Raw genomic sequence first — 16,458 nt, forward strand, 5'->3', positions numbered from 1 at the left:
AGATTTGCGGGAGTTTCTAGGCAGAGTGTCGCAAAATCATTTACGCAGTGACCTGTCCGTCATCCTGTTGCATGGCAACGGCAGGCCCCACCCTGAAAGGGCAATCTAAATGGACTGCATTTATATAGCGCTTTTATCCAAGGCGCTTTACAATTGATGCCTCGCATTCACCAGAGCAATTAGGGGTTAGGTGTCTTGCTCAGGGACACTTCGACATGCCCAGGGCGGGGGATCGAACCGGCAACCCTCCGACTGCCAGACAACCGCTCTTACCTCCTGAGCTATGTCGCCCCCATAATCTGGCAGTATCTGTCACAGTCGCATGTAGAACTTGATCTGATTGGCACTACTGCTAAAGACAAGCATGGCTGCTTTTTGTTGAAAATTAGGCAACGGCTAAGTTCCTTATTCAATTTGCTCATAGTGTGCTGTGTTCTTAAACATTAATAACAATATAACATTCAATTTTACACAAGAGTTATGTTTTTGTTACATTCTCAGCTTAACGAGTTATGGCAGCAAGCAAAATGAATGAGAAATGTTATGTAAGAAACAAAAACAAGCCGCAGTTCGTGGCTCAGACTTAAAAGACGAAGCCGGGTGCGCTTATATTGGAAAGAGGCATTTGTGTAGCGGTCAGCGTTGCTACGCTGTAGTGTTTCCATAATTAAGGAGAAGGAGCTTGATGGGTAGGATTTGGGTAAGCATTGGTTCCCTGCAAACAGAAAATTGCTGGCGGTCGCATTAATCCCAGGGCATTTATCCTCAGTAAGACTCACAGTCAGACCCACAGTTTGCACAAAAAGGCCAACAGTCGTAGTACACTGAAGATCTGACTCTACCGAACACATGCTACCCCTTTGTCGGGTATGCCCCCAGTGCTGAAATAGTTATGTTTGCATAACTCCAGGCAATAGGCCAAAATATGCACACTATTTTGTGTGTGTGTGTGTGTGTTTCCTCTTCGGGGACAATAGGTCCAGTTTCACCCGCTGAAAATACTTGGCGACTGTGCTCGTGCTAGGACCGCGCCGTTTCTTCGTTAAATGCAAGGCCAGACAGACAGCTTATTTTGGTTATGTTTGTGTTTGAACATTACATGGACTACCACAAGGGGCTCTAAAACTGTCATTGTGGGACCGCTTACTAGTTACTGTGTGTACCTGTAATTGTCTGTTTCACAAAGGCTAACAGAGCATAGCAATACAGTGTAGGCCTATATGTTTTTATTTATTATGATGCTCTAAAAATCTGTTGACCCATGTCTGTCTACGGCAGAGGTCTCCAACCCTGGTCCTGGAGAGCTACAGGGTCTGCTAGTTTTTGTTGTAACCTTAAAATCACCCAAAAAGCACCCAATTGAGACCCAAGACACCAGGTGAGTTGAGTTAACTGTGTAATCGACTGCTCTAATTGATTCATGAAGTGCAGAGTGACTATGAAAACCAGCAGAGCAGACCCTGTAGCTCTCCAGGACCAGGGTTGGAGACCACTGGTCTAGGGTGACCTATGGAACATGCTTGGGTCACACACAGGGAGTGGAAGCTGATGTTTCGAGACAATAAATGAATAGGAATCGATTCATGAACACTGAATTGTAGCAATTATGGTTAAATTACTGTAAAAAAAAACAGAACAGAACCCACAGTCAGTAAGCCGTAATCCTGACTTTTGTCGTTGGTGGAGGTGACGGTGGCGTCCGGTGTTTCACTCAGAGGACAACCCCAGGTGTGCTTCTGCGTTCGCCATCACCGCTCGGCGCAGCGCTGGAGCGGTCTGGAATTCGAATCTTTGTCGTCCCCTTGGCTGTGCCCTCCCTACATGGGTGAGGGGTGAGGGATGAGGGGGTAGGGAGGGGAGGGGAGGGGGAGCGGGTCAGAGGCCAGTTAAAAAAAGCTCTTTACTGAAGGTTTTACACTCAGGGACAAGGACAGAGTCGTTTTTCACGAGGCAGCACGCCCCGCTTTAAGGAGTCGACTACAAATTCCTTTTCGAGAAGGAAGTTTGTAGCTTTGCCACAAATGGATGATGGCAAATTGGAGTTAGTGGTGGAGATCAGCGGTGAGGTCAGGTCTGGTCACACTTCAGTTCCTCTGCAGTAACTTGTCTGGTCGTGCGAAGAAGAAAACAGGCGGCGGTCTGGATGAGTCGAGCCGGACTTTGCGCCAGGGGATTGTGGGTTTGAATCTGGGATGAGGCATTACGGTGAGCGGAACGGTCCAGGAACTTCTTTTCTCACCGACAAACCCTCCGGAAGAATCATTTAGTACTCGTCCTGACCAAAGGCATCTGAAACGCTTTCAGAGACCGAGTCGAGGTTTGGAGACGTGGATTAGCAGCCTCCAGACTTGGCTTCACCCTTTCCTGTCTCACACACCCGTAACGACCTGCGATACGAGAGCGGCATCCTAGCTTCGCACCGCCACTGGCTTCAGCGTCGCCGTCGAATAAACACCGTCCTGTCTCTGTTTGACAAAAAAAGAGCCCCCGGGACCGATGCCCTTTTTTAATCTGCCGCAAAAAGAACGTGTGAAGAATTCACATGGAACAGCGTCTTTGAAAAACGTGATTTAGGGCCTTCCCTGACCCTTCCTCCGTCTCAGGACCTGGTGAAGAGACGCGAATGTCGGTGTGATTAAAGCCGAGGGGTGGGGGGGGGGGGGGATCAGCCGGTCATCTCTCTCTCTCTCTCTCTCTTTCTCTTCCATCTCCAGGCTTCCTTCCATGCAGAGCTTAGCTGTGCTCCTGGCTCTGCGCTGTGAAATTCTCGCTCCCATAAACATCCTGCTTCCTTCCTTGCCTTGCTCATGTCTGCGGCCAGTGTAAACTGCTGTCGTCATGGATGGATTGACTGAGGGTGTATGATGATGCACTATGTACAAAAAGTATCTGGCCACCGCTTGGTCTGGGGTTGTCCTTTCATAGTTTGGGCTTGGCTCCTTAGTTCCAGTGAGAAGGCAAATCTTAATGCATGTGCAATGCTTTAGAACTGCTCTCCAACTAACAGTGTTTTAAGAACAACTTTGCTTCCAGTTGCCACAGAGCATACTGTACACCCACTTCACATTTTTGTGATTTTGGCTTTGTAACCACAGTATAATTAGTCTGTTAATTGCTTCTTTAAATGATCAGCCAAGTGTAAGAGGAGAGTAGTGACCTAAGGTGTAATGATTTAGGTTCATAAAACTATTATGAACTTGTGAAGCGTAGAGGCCCTGTAGACTGTTTCTCTGACAATTTAATTGTTTGAATTTATTCGGTCCGTTAAAAGCGCATCTCAGCTGTCGTGCTTCTTCGTTCCAAGACTTGCAGCCTCACATGTGTTTTAACAATGGGATCAGTGATGGGAAAGGGTGAGGGCGTCAGAAGCACCACCGTGAAACCGCGTGCTTCCTCCAGATGAAATGTCATCGTCGTAATCAGACCTCCGCCCCTCTCACATCAGACTTCCATGGGAACGCCCCACGGGAATGATCCAATTCAAAATAGGTCAAAGCCATCTTTAATAACGGAGTTCATCACCGTTTTTTTTTTTGGCACGCACACCCGGAACGTTTTGTGTAGCGAAAGTTCCAAGTGGCTGAAAATCTTCCGTCGGGGAAACCCGATGCGGCCCGCTGTGGTTCAGAATGGAAAACGGCACAAATTGGGCGTACGGGGATGTGGCCCCAGAACCGAAGCTGGCATTCGGCGATGTCGAGGATTGGCCGGCGGGGAGGGGGGCTTCTGGATCATCTCCTCACTGGAGGACCACCAGGAGTCCACAGACCGAACTGTTTATCGGCGGCTTCAATGGCCTGTTATTAAGCCCTGGCAAAACCAGTGATAATGTCTCCCACCCTCTTCCTCACTTTGTGAAGGAAAGAGGGCTTGGGAACTGGACAGTGAGAAAGGGAGAAAGGGCTGTATCCGTTGTTCGCTCAGAACCTGTGGCCCAATCTGCTCATTTGCATGTGTCATTTTACAGCGGTAGGGACCATTGGAGACACACATTAGTCATAGCTTGTCTGCAGTGATCTATATATTAGTCCATTCTGATGATATAAGGATGGGATGGTTCTGTGCAGCATCTGTGTTAGACTGATGCCTGTGTTTGTGTGTGTGTGTGTGTGTGTATGCCTGTGTTTGTGTGTGCGTGAGTGTGTGTGTGTGTGTGTGTGTGCTTGAGCGTGTATGTGTGTGGACATGTGCACGGGCGTGTGTGTGTGCGTTTGTGTGTCCATATGTGTGCGCGTGTCTGTGTGTGTGTGTGTGTGTATGCCTGTGTTTGAGTGTGCTTGAGCGTGTATGTGTGTGGACATGTGCACAAGCATGTGTGTGTGTGCATGTGCGTTTGTGTGTGTATGCCTGTGTTTGTGTGTGTGTGTGTGTGTGTGCTTGAGCGTGTATGTGTGTGGACATGTGCATGGGCGTGTGTGCGTTTGTGTGTCCATATGTGTGTGCGTGTCTCTGTGTGTGTGTGTGCATGCCTGTGTTTGCGTGTGCGTGAGTGTGAGTGCGTGTGTGCGCGCTGTACTGGACTGGAGCTAGTTTGATTTGGAAAACTCAGTTATTGTTGCAGAACCCTGCCACAAGTCACAGGGGGAGACATTTCTGTGACAAGTACGTCATTATCCAACCAGATCCCAGTCTCTTTTCTGACTCAAACATGAGGGTGTGCTTCAAAAATTCCCACAATGCAACGCACCAGTTCTGAAGGCCATAGCTCTGCTTTCCGCTCTCAGCAGCAATCAGAAACCGATCAATCGCACCTGTCAGCGTGATCCTTTGATTAGTCACCGATGCCAAGGCTGTCACTGCTGTCTGCTGTTACCGTCTCCCAGCCGGCCTTCCATTTGTGTCAGTGTTTGCTCAAGATCGATCACGAAGACGTCGCTGTTCTCGTTTCTACAGTGACGGAGTTGTCACCACCACTGCTGCCATGACGACTGCGATAGAGCATTTCTCCGCCGAGCGAATTTCCCCGCGGAACCATCTGCGTTCTGACGAGGAGAGAAAAACCCCGTTTTACGCTTGGCTTCAGAATTCAGACGTGACCCACGGAAGGGGGTCCAACCACACCGTCCACACTGGTCACAGTTTGAAAATAAATCGAATCCCATACATCTATTCCACAGCAGTAAAGTTTCAAAATGTCCCTTATGGAATTCATTAGTGATTGTTCGCTGTTTTCTCTGGCAGTTAAGAAATTTTAAACAATGTGGATTGAAGGTTTTATTGTTCCAAGCTTCATTCATCCTTAGCCACAAATCAACTGACAGTTCATCTGTGGGAAGAGGGGACCGTTTCTCTTTTACAGTGAGCACCAATTAATACTGTAGCCAACCGCCACTCCACGGCTAGAGGGAGTGTGTGTCTTCTGGAAGTCCTCAGTTTTTGAAGGGGAGGCTTCTTTCTCATCTGTAAACCAGTAAAACTGATCAAAGATTTCTAGGAGAATCAAAGGCATTCGCACGGATTTCCCAAAACAATAAAAAAAATAAATAAATAAATAAACACCATGGCAACTCAGAAACCCTGTCTGTCAGAACAAAAGGGCGAATTTTTGTGTAATTGCCCCAGCAGTTTGATGTGTTTCTTCCCCCATCTGGCCTTGGGGCGGCCACCGTTTATATCAAAGTGAAAGCGGTGTTTGGTCGGACGTCGCGGTACTGCTGTGCGGATGACAGAACTAGAACGCAGACCGTACCAAACGCGTAGCTCATAGGCCTGGGAACATATGTGAACAGAGATCGAAACTATGGCGTATACGACACATATGAGGTTCTGTTTAGCTGCTGAGAGAATCAGCGACAAGTTGATTGCAGTTCATATTAGATACTAACGTTTCCATTCCTGGAAGATGGAGCTGTTGCTTACTGAAACTGCAATTTCCCATAATACACTTACTTTCTCTCAGCATTACTATTTTAATATCTTCGTCTTGACTGAAATTTAAAAGGCTTAATACATGCAGAGCAACTGTGTCCCAGAATTGCACTGCTCTCTGCTGCGAAGAAGGTGTAAGTGAACACTGATTCAAATACCTTTTCTGGAGGGATGGGTAAAGATCATTAATGTCTTCATTCAATCAGAAACTTCCTGGTATAGCAAACATGCTACAGCTTTATGGCAAAAATATAAACAATTTAGATTTTGAGACTTTTTTTTTAATGCCAATTCAATAGAATTGGAATATAATCTTCAGGATGAGTGTGGACTTATGAATTGAGCTGTGGGGTCTTACCAGGCTGGCATGGGATCAGACCCTCAGCGAGGGGTCAGGTGCCATTACAAAAACATCACAGCTAACGGGCACCTGGACCAGCACATGTTGTTTACGCGCCGATCGGGCACGTGATGCGAGGGGATGATGAAAAGGTTTCGCTTTTTTTTTTAACGCCCCAGATGTTGCGTTTCGCCGTCTCCGGTTCCGCCGGGGTCAGCTCATGGATCCGCCGTCATCGGCGCCGACCCGAACGGGCCCCGGCGGCTCTGGGATCGATTAGAGCACGACAGGAAGTGGGATTCAGACCGCGGAGCGGAGTGGAGCGGGGCGGGGCGAGGAGAGGCGAGCACGCCAGCTCGCAGGTGGGGCCGTTTCCCGGAGCTGTGTTTTCAGTGGCCCGTCTTTCAACTGTTACGTCGATGGTTTTTTTTTTTTTGCGAAATTCGCGGTCGGGCTGTGGTCAGTTTGATTTGGCAGTCGAACGCTGCGAGTCTGGCTAGAGCCCAGAGTTTGAGGCGTTATCTGACACGCAGATGTGCGCTCGTGTCGTGCCACCAATCCCCCCCCCCCCCGCCCCCCCTCCACCCCCCCCAACCCACTCCCCCAACCCGTCGACCCTCCTCCCCACAGCGTGCCTCTCAACCACTGTTTAAAATGACCCGTAGTCTGGAGCTTCGCCACAAGAGCATCGCTCGAAGACTGTCGACCTGGCAAAGTGTACAGATTTTCCTCACAAACAAGTGTTTGTAGCTGGAAAAGCTAATTTCTAGCATGTGTGAGCGTGAAGGGGGGATCGAATTACCCCGAAGCTCGGGCCAACGCAAAATTAAGCATTAGCCGATGACAAAACCACAGAAAACAATCCGGTGCGCAACAGAAACGACTTCGCTTTCTCATTGCCTGCAAGTGCCCTATCCCTGCTCCTAAAACAGGATATGGTTGCAAATTTGAAATTGGCAGTGTGAGTTAATGATTTTTGGTAACAGTCAGCCCTGGCGTGTTTTGAGTACTGTCCACATCATTTGTCAGGCTCAGATCTGGACTTTAGAGAAGTATGTGACTTATTTGTCCCTCATTAAGGAGGACACACAATCCCAGGCCTGGAAATCGCATCTCCACTGCACAGCAGTTAGACTCATTCCAGGTTTTACCCGTAGCAGTTGGCCGTCAGCTCGCGAATGCAAACGCACTTTAAGGAAACCAGAAAGCAGGCATCCAGAATTGAATAATTGGTGGTAACATTCGGGTCCGTGGGCCAGGCCCGGTGGTGCTTCTGAGAACTGCAGAATGAGTGTCTGAAAGCCGAATGAATTTAGCGTAAAAAAGTAGATTTTTTTATTTTTATATAATGGAATGAATGTTTTAGAGTGTACAACAGTGCGCAGGCAATGTGTTTCTGGTTCATCTTAGCCCAGGGGCCAGGAGATAAACGCGTGTGCGCATTTGTGCGTGCGTTTGTGTGTGAGTGTGTGTGTGTGCGTGTGTGTGTGTGTGTGTGTGTGTGTGTGTGTGTGTGTGTGTGTGTGTGTGTGTGTGTGTGTGTGTGTGCATGTGTTTGTGTGTGCATCAGCATGCTTCCATTTGATTGACTTTTGGGTGAACAACACACTCCCACTCCTCAACAGTCAGCTACGGGGTCCCCAAGCCTGGATTTTGGCAAATAATTTGCTCTGCCGCAATTAGTAACTCAGTCTCAGTTCCAAAAGGCTTATTTTCCTAATTAACATTGTCATACATGTTTCACTGTTCTTTTTTTTCCCTTGTTCTTCTCTCCTCTGTGTCCTCTTTCATTTTGTCTGAGCCCATTCCTTCCCCTTTCGCCTGGATGTTTCTGTTTCGAGGGGGGTTTTCGTTTGCCACCAGACGACGCATGGCATCACCGAACTGAAACCAGGGGATTTGGTGCAAAGCAGGACTCAGTGGCTGAGCTGGCCAATGTTTGCAAGGGGACGTGGCTTCCTCAGAACACAGGGTTTTAATGTTTATTCGTCGAGTCTAAATGTAGCCATGGGGGTCTGGCCACTGCTGCGAGGACGTTCCGTGGCGTAAGCCGAAATTTGCCTCTTTGCACGATCGCCTCGGTCGAAACGCGCTGTCATTGCTGAGCGGGGGGGTTTGGGTTTGACGTCCTCCACCGGCCAATTTCCCTCAGTTCATTTCTCCGGGTTCCGCGTGAGGTTTGGCGTGTCGTCGGGAGTCGGGAGAGAACTCGGCGGGGCGAGGAGAGAGAACCGCGTCGGTCACGGGACGTTTGCGTCGGTAAACGCGCGCCGCGGCCACAGACCGGGGCGGTTTTAAAGCCAGGCAGCCGTCGCCTCGGTCCTCGGCCCCCACATCGACGGCGAGAGAACGTCCTCAAAAGCCGCGCTTCTCCGGTTTCGTTCGAAAGAAAAACAATTCAAAACGAAAAAAAAAAATGGCTGCCCTGCCGTGCCCCTTCCAAACAGTTTGGTAGCCAGCTTCTCTAAGAAAAAAAAAACCACAATAAAAGTGAATAAACTGCAGAGGACCAATAAAAAAGCAAAAGCAAGGAGAACGGGCTCCGAAAGTTTGGGTTTTATGGGTTGCGTGTCTGCGCTTTTAATGGAGTTTGTGTTTTTCCATTTGTACTTTCTGATGGCCGTGCACTTAATGGGCGGCCACTCTGTTGGTACTGTAATCACTAAAGTGGGAGAGAGCGCAGAGCCCTGTGCTTTATACTTCAGTTTGTTCACAGGAAGTGCTGCTCACACACAGCACTTAATCTGAAATCAGCTATGGGGCAAGAGTAAAAAAAATGAACGTTAATGATTTGTGAGAGTAAACAACACAAAACACAATGGGGTTTTTTTCTGACTAATGCACCAGTTGCTGACATTTAGACGGTACCCTAAAAGTAAACCATTTAAAAGTGTTCAGTTTACACCGCATTCCAAGAAGCCGAAATGTCAAGCCAAAACCAAGCCAAAAAAAAAAAAGTGTGACCTTATTGTTTTCAGAAGAAGAAAGGCACACTTGTGTTTTGCAACTACAGTAGCTTTTTATGGTACATTGTTTCAAAAACGCAGCACTTGATTCCATCTGTTGTTACCGAGCCCAGTATAAACAAATCTGACCAGCTGTTGCATTCCAGTCAAACAATGCATATCGTTCTCTCAGAGGAACATCAATTTGCGTGGACCGTGATGTAGGCTACAGACTTATGAATCTCATGGAAGAGTTTAAAGGCGTAAGAAAGGATTCGGATCACAGTATATTCCACCAGACGCCGTCAGATTAAAAACATCACGCTTTCAGACGTTGATGGGAAGTTCTGCCTGAATGCTGTTAGTTTGGGTTAATTTGTTCACCTCTACCTCACTTCCTTGTTTCTCCTGTCCTAATGGGTGCATGCACCATACTTTTAACGATTGGTCGGTTGGTCAAATGAACGCGCACACCAATGCTCCAAAAAGTTACTGGGCCTAGTTTTTTAACATCCTGTGCCATCAGCTTTTTCTGTAGTAACTTGCCGATGGACATTTCACCAGTCACTTGCCCAAATGTCCTGCTGCAGACACTGTCAAAGTCACATGACTGGGGCTCCGCCAATTAGAAAACAGTGGTTGGAAGGTGTCCCGGTAGAGTTCTGTGGGGTTTTTTTTTAATGACCCCCGTTCACCCATAGCTTATCCTCTGCCATTGGGCATAAATCTCCCAAATTAGACTGTCTTGAGAGCGCCGTAGGAATCTTTCTCTCTGAGCTTGGCATGGGGGGAAACCCATGCCAGGGAATTATAAGCTCCAAAAACCATGACTGGGACACAGTCCAGAGTCTTTGGGATGAGTATGAATAGAGATATTTTTCATTAAAAAGGTGCAGGATGTTGTGATGCCAGAGTGGAAGTGGCCTGAGCGCACCTCTCATGAGCCTGGTCTCGATTTCAAAGAATTATCTTATGCCACACAGCCATTGACATTTTAAATGTGGGATTGGAGTTTATGAAAACTGGCCCTTTATCTGTGTGTGTACTGTACGTACTCCCAAGCCTAAAGACCAAACTCTATGATATATTCTATCTTTGTTCTTCAGATTCGGATCTTAGCATGCGGACTCTGAGCACGCCCAGCCCCGCCCTGATCCTACCCCCCAGCTCCTCCCACCTGCCGCTCCCAGCCAATGGGTCCTCCACCTCGTCCTCCTCCATCACCGGGGAGACGGTCGCCATGGTGCACGCCCCGCCCGCCGGCCTGATCCGCCCCCAGGCGCGCCTCCGCCCCCCGAAGGACCAGCAGGCCGCGCCCGTCGACCTCCTGCCGGACCACGTCTTCCTGCAGATCTTCGCTCACCTGCCCACCAACCAGCTGTGCCGCTGCGCGCGGGTGTGCCGCCGCTGGTACAACCTGGCGTGGGACCCGCGGCTGTGGCGGAGCATCCGGCTGACGGGCGACCTGCTGCACGCCGACCGCGCCCTGCGGGTGCTGACGCGCCGCCTCTGCCAGGACACGCCCAACGTGTGCCTGATGCTGGAGACGGTGGTGGCCAGCGGCTGCCGCCGGCTGACCGACCGCGGGCTGCACACGGTGGCGCAGTGCTGTCCGGAGCTGCGCCGCCTGGAGGTGGCCGGCTGCTACAACGTCTCCAACGAGGCCGTCTTCGACGTGGTGTCCCGCTGCCCCAACCTGGAGCACCTGGACGTCTCAGGTAACCCCGCACAGCCTGGGACTCCCCTGAGCCCTTTTAAGACGTGAGGTCACAAATACGTGATTGGAATATTCTTAACTGAACATTCTGATGCTGATGTCACACATCATTACTGGTACTTATGAGGAATGGAGCTATTGACGTAGAAAAGCACTCCAAAAAACCAACTCTTCAAAGGGTTAAATACCCAGAACCCTCCCCTCTCTGTCATGTCATCTGTGGGACCCCTGTCCAAGCATTAAGCAACCTTCATACTACACCTACTACTACTACTACTACTACTACTACTACTACTACTACTACTAATAATAATAATAATAATAATAATAATAATAATAGGGCGATTATCACATTAGGCACTGAAAACGTTTTACAAGCATGGAGAAAAAAAAACATTTAGAGTCTGGTTTAGTGCATCTCACCAAAAAAAAAAACTACTCAGCTTCCTGATTCTCTGATTAGTCATTTAGTCATTATTACCAGTGTTCTTTGTGCAACTCCCTCCATCTGGAAGTATGTCTTCATAATTCATTCAAGGTTTTGGGAAAACTCAGAGATACCAATATATATTTTACATGGCCTTTTATAGCAACCCAGCTGTAAAGAATTATGTTCATGGCTTTACCAATAATCTTGGCTAGAATGTCCATGGGACCAGTATTATGTCATTTTCAGACATCAATCTCTGCGCAGTTTTACAGATGCACCAGTGCTCAATACTCAGGCTTGACTTTAAAGCTTCTATAAATGTCAGCGCGGCCCACAATGCATCACCAGACTCCCAATTCTGCATTCTCAGAGACGCGACGAAACGGCCAAAGCCGGTTTCGCAAACCCTTCCTAAAATTGCGCGTGGGCGCGGGCCTCCCGGAAAACGGGAAGCTCGAGCGCAGTAAAATCCGGGGAACCCAAAATGTCCGCTCGTCATCCCAGACGCGCGGAGGACTTAGGGGCCCTTGTTGTATATCACTCTGAGACATCAGGGAATTTTTTTTCCCCCTCGTAGACTAATCCATAATAATCCCGGTTTCCTCCCAGGGCTGGGAAATGTATTAAAGAGGCGCACGGAATCTGCCAGTCTGGTTTTAGCAGAAGAAAGGGGAGGGGCCTACCTTGACTCGACCCTGAGGTTTCCCGGTTTTAAAACGGGCGAGGGGGGGGCCACATCTGCTGCCGTCGTTAAGTGGCGAGCGACGCTGAGACTGTGACAGGGACGTGGAAGAAAATTCACCTAGGGGCTCTTGAATAAGACAGGGGACAAAACCGATCATTCTCTTCTTTACAGAAATCATATTTTAATTGCTTGTTCGTTTGGTGCTCTAGTTGCGCTATAAATGGGGATATTTAGACAATAAATTGTGATTTCTCTGAGGATTTTTTTGAGTCAGATTCCATACTGCTCTCTCCCTCCAGAGCGCGTCACACGCAGAGTGCTTTACTCGCCTACCACGGTTCGTGGTCAGACCTGCGGAGCCGCACGAGGGAGGAAGGGAAAAGATTGGAATGCAAACAATCAGGAAAACGGCAATACTGCACCTCCAGTCATTTTCCTGGGGTGTGCTTTTCTGACATCCGCTACTCAGCTTCCTGTTTGACTCGCGTTGTTTTGCGCTGTGAATTGTGCCGTCCGGCGGCAGCCCCTTCCTTGCCTGCTCCACATCCCTCCCGCCCCTTATTAATCTCGGGGATGCGCGAGGCAAAACCTCCCCCTGTTGGAGGAAATAATGCGTGCGCTCGGTCTCGGATTTCATCCCTTACGCGTCCGTGCCTCTAAAGTTTTGGAGGACGGGCAGGCCAAAATACAATTAGCCAAGAACGTTAAATTGTTCGTTTAGCAGTCCAAATGTTGTATCGCTGATTTATCCGCATCAAGTGCAGCCCAACAGATTTCTCACGAATCGCAGAATAAACATTTCAGGTGATTTAGCCTACTTAAAGGGGAAAGTGCAACATGCCAGTTTACATCACGCTCTCTGCAAAGGCTCCGCTAGGGAATAGCTGTGTAGTTTTCCGAGAACCACTTTGAAGTAACTAGGAGCGACAGGTAAGAAACATCTGGAGCGCTTTCTTTCACGAAAATGCGAGAGCCCAAAGGAAACCCGCGAATGCGCTCACGCTCCCTAGAGCCCGTCATTTTATGCTCCGGCATTCCGCGAATGGAAAACCGCGTTTCGCGTTAGCAGGCATTTCGGTAGCTGATCTTAACGACCCTGACACGTCGGATGCAAATAGGCTCCTGTTATTAATATTGTTCCAAGGAATAATAAGCAGTATAATGGTTCCTTTGTTTTCTCTGCCCTGGGAAAAAAAAGAGTAGCCTAACAACTGGGATTAAAATGTTAAATTATTCAGGGTGGCTGCTTTTCCAAGTCGAAGGCTATGACTTTTGGAGGGGTTTGCAGTTGGTTGACATTGAGCTATTGCACATCAGGCACCTTATTTTATTAATCATTATTAGCACAGCATTATGGGACCCTGGAGGCTGGGGTTATGGTGAAAAATCCTGGTCGAAAACGCAAAGCACTCATTATGCTATTCCAAAAATGTATCTGAAGTACAAGATAAGATCATGCCAGCTCCACCTGTGCAAAAGAAAGAAGAAAGAAAACTTGCTATACGGAACTAATGAGATGTGTTAAATAAGCCATTGTGGTAAACAAGAAAACAGTGGACGTTTTAAAATCTGCACAACCCAAATTCTCTCTCTGCCCTTGTTATTCTTGTTATTCAGCTGCCTAAATATACCCGTTTAAGGTGAAAGATCGCAAAAATGTGATTAGAATGTTCTTAACTGAACACTCTAATGCTGATGTCACAATCGCTACTGATGATTGAGCTCAGTGGTGTTCTGGAACACTGACTTGGATTTAAGGAAACAAGAAAACGAACATTCCAAAAAGGCTACTTTTCAGAAGGTTGAAGCGTGTTGCATGAAATAGGGTTTTTGTTCACTTCCTGCTGCCCTCATAACTGCCCCCTCTCTCTCTCTCTCTCTCTCTCTCTCTCTCTCCTGCTCTTCGTCATTCAGGCTGCTCGAAGGTGACCTGCATCAGCCTGACGCGGGAGGTGTCCCTCAAGCTCCTGCCCATGCACGGCCAGCAGATCTCCATCCGCTACCTGGACATGACGGACTGCTTCGCCCTGGAGGACGAGGGCCTGCACACCATCGCGGCGCACTGCACGCAGCTGACGCACCTGTACCTGCGGCGCTGCGTGCGCCTGACGGACGAGGGCCTGCGCTACCTGGTGATCTACTGCCCGTCGGTGCGCGAGCTGAGCGTCAGCGACTGCCGCTTCGTCAGCGACTTCGGCCTGCGCGAGATCGCCAAGCTGGAGGGGCGGCTGCGCTACCTGAGCGTGGCGCACTGCGGGCGCATCACCGACGTGGGCGTGCGCTACGTGGCCAAGTACTGCGGCCGGCTGCGCTACCTGAACGCGCGCGGCTGCGAGGGCCTGACGGACCAGGGGCTGGAGCACCTGGCCAAGAACTGCCCCAAGCTCAAGTCGCTGGACATCGGCAAGTGCCCGCTGGTGTCGGACGCCGGGCTGGAGCTGCTGGCGCTCAACTGCTTCAACCTGAAGCGGCTGAGCCTCAAGTCGTGCGAGAGCGTCACGGGCCGCGGCCTGCAGGTGGTGGCCGCCAACTGCTTCGACCTGCAGCTGCTCAACGTGCAGGACTGCGACGTGCCGCAGGAGGCGCTGCGCTTCGTCAAGCGCCACTGCAGGCGCTGCGTCATCGAGCACAGCAACCCCGCCTTCTTCTGAGGGACGGCGGGGGCGAGCGGGCGGGGGTTGGGGGGTGTGGGTGATGGTGGGGGGGGTCCTGTTTAATAGCGCCCGCATTGTCGTGTTGTGCGTTTTTTGTGCCGGGGGAAATGGGTGGAATAGGAAAAAGTGTGGGGGGGAGGGGCGCTGAGGATTCGTGTGGGATCGTTGTGCAATACTTGCCTTATCCATTTGCATGGTCGGGGGAAAAAAAAAAGGTTTTTGGTCTCACTTACCAACAGTACACGTCACGCTTGTATTTATGTGTTCATCAGTTAATTCCTCGTCAGGCTTTGCCTTTAAATTATTTCTCCATTTCCCTTCTGACAGAACTGTACATAAATGAATTGTTTTTGGTCTGAAAAGGACGTGCTAAAAAAGGGGAGCAGGAAGCTGATGTAGTAAGCATCTTACTGCCCATGGCTAATAAGGGAAGCACAGAATTAACGTAAATTAAACATGAAACCGAGACCAGGCGTAATTCTAATACTTTACTTCTTTAAATGACAGTGCAGAGCCAAGCTGTTGATTTCCAGGGGACTCTTTACCAGTTCTGGTTTCAGATAAATGTATTAATCTATGCAGCCTATTTACCTGACATTAGTTAAAGGAGATGCAAATGTGCCAAATGGTAAAAAAAAACAAGGTTCAGCAGCAGATTTTGCATCTGTTATTTTCCACTCTGTGGCCTAATTTGCGTGATTTGGCATCACTTCCTCAGTGTAATGTAGCAAAGGGTGGGAGGGAACAGAAACAGACCCAGCCTCTGTTTTGCTCAACAGAAAGACAGCCACTGTATCGATCACTGTCAGTCTCCTGTTCTAGAGGTCGCTCTGCGCTGAACCGAAAGTGTGGTCGGCAATGCTAAGCGTCTGATAAAAGAGACATTTCAAACGCTTTCCTCGGGTCTTATAGCGTGACCCGGAAGTTTATCACGAATGACCACTGTTCTGTTACGAACAGGAGTCCCAGTGATCCGAACCTGGGACCTTTCAGTTCATTCCATCCATTCCATCTGAAGTCTGATTTCGGAAACGTCGCGGACTACATTTCCCACCTGTCATCCATGCTACTTGCTATGCAGTGTTAATACAGTTCTTAATGTGCATTCATTTTTATATTGTCTTTCTGTGTTATCGTTCCTGTACAGTGTCACTTTTGTTACGAAGACTTGTATATCTGCACTGTTTGAATGCTCGCCAGACAATCACGCCTGTGGTGCAGGTGCAGTGATGGTTTCTGGGTTTTAAAATTTTTTTTTATTTTTTATTTTTGTTTTTATCACACGAAAAGCAGCACGTGAGATTCTCCGGTCAAGTTGTGTGACTCTGAATGCGGAATACCAAAAATAAGAATCAAGGCTGCCTTGAAAACAGGTTGCAGACGTCATTCTAATAAAAGGGGTTGACCTTTAACCTTTGTCTTAGTGCTCTGTGAACCTTCATTACGCCAATGCTGTGAAAACCTAATAGTGATATTTCATGTGCGTAAATCCTGTCCTGAGTGGGAATTCTGGGAAAGGCAGGCAGAAGCCACTGCTAAACTTATTTAACTCTGAACACACACTGGACTTCCTTTAAAATATGTTACACCCTACGGAAAATCTGTAATTCTCCTCAGATTATCATGAAAGAAAACCAAAAGATCTTAAAAATCAAGTAAACGTAGTAATTCCATTGGCAAAAATAGTTTTCTGGACTATGTGGTGCCTTATTGTTTTGGACTTAATTCCACGGATGAATTCCAAAATAATAAACTTATTTATTGCACAACCATTAGTGCAGCTCAACACCCAAACAGGGACACAGACCAATCCTGTGAA

The 16,458-nt window shown here is 48.5% G+C and overlaps 1 protein-coding gene and 1 long non-coding RNA gene across 2 annotated transcripts in view; one reads left to right on the plus strand and one right to left on the minus strand.

The window, feature by feature from the left end:
• Window positions 1–14,653, plus strand: part of fbxl7 (F-box and leucine-rich repeat protein 7) — a 69,504-nt gene extending 54,851 nt beyond the window's left edge. Inside the window, exons 3-4 of the mRNA XM_035429927.1 lie at window positions 10,260–10,871; window positions 13,900–14,653. Of these exons, the coding sequence (XP_035285818.1) occupies window positions 10,260–10,871; window positions 13,900–14,636 (1,349 nt within the window). The 3' untranslated portion in view covers window positions 14,637–14,653. The remainder of the gene's footprint in view (window positions 1–10,259; window positions 10,872–13,899) is intronic.
• On the minus strand, window positions 10,837–12,472 carry LOC118233877. The gene is made up of 3 exons (XR_004766580.1): window positions 12,408–12,472; window positions 11,984–12,073; window positions 10,837–10,904 (listed from the first exon to the last, which is right to left on the minus strand). It is a non-coding gene; the product is annotated as an uncharacterized LOC118233877 (long non-coding RNA).
• Window positions 14,654–16,458: the final 1,805 nt, after the last annotated feature.

The sequence above is a fragment of the Anguilla anguilla genome, chromosome 8 (genome assembly GCF_013347855.1).
Source record: "Anguilla anguilla isolate fAngAng1 chromosome 8, fAngAng1.pri, whole genome shotgun sequence".
Taxonomy (NCBI): domain Eukaryota; kingdom Metazoa; phylum Chordata; class Actinopteri; order Anguilliformes; family Anguillidae; genus Anguilla; species Anguilla anguilla.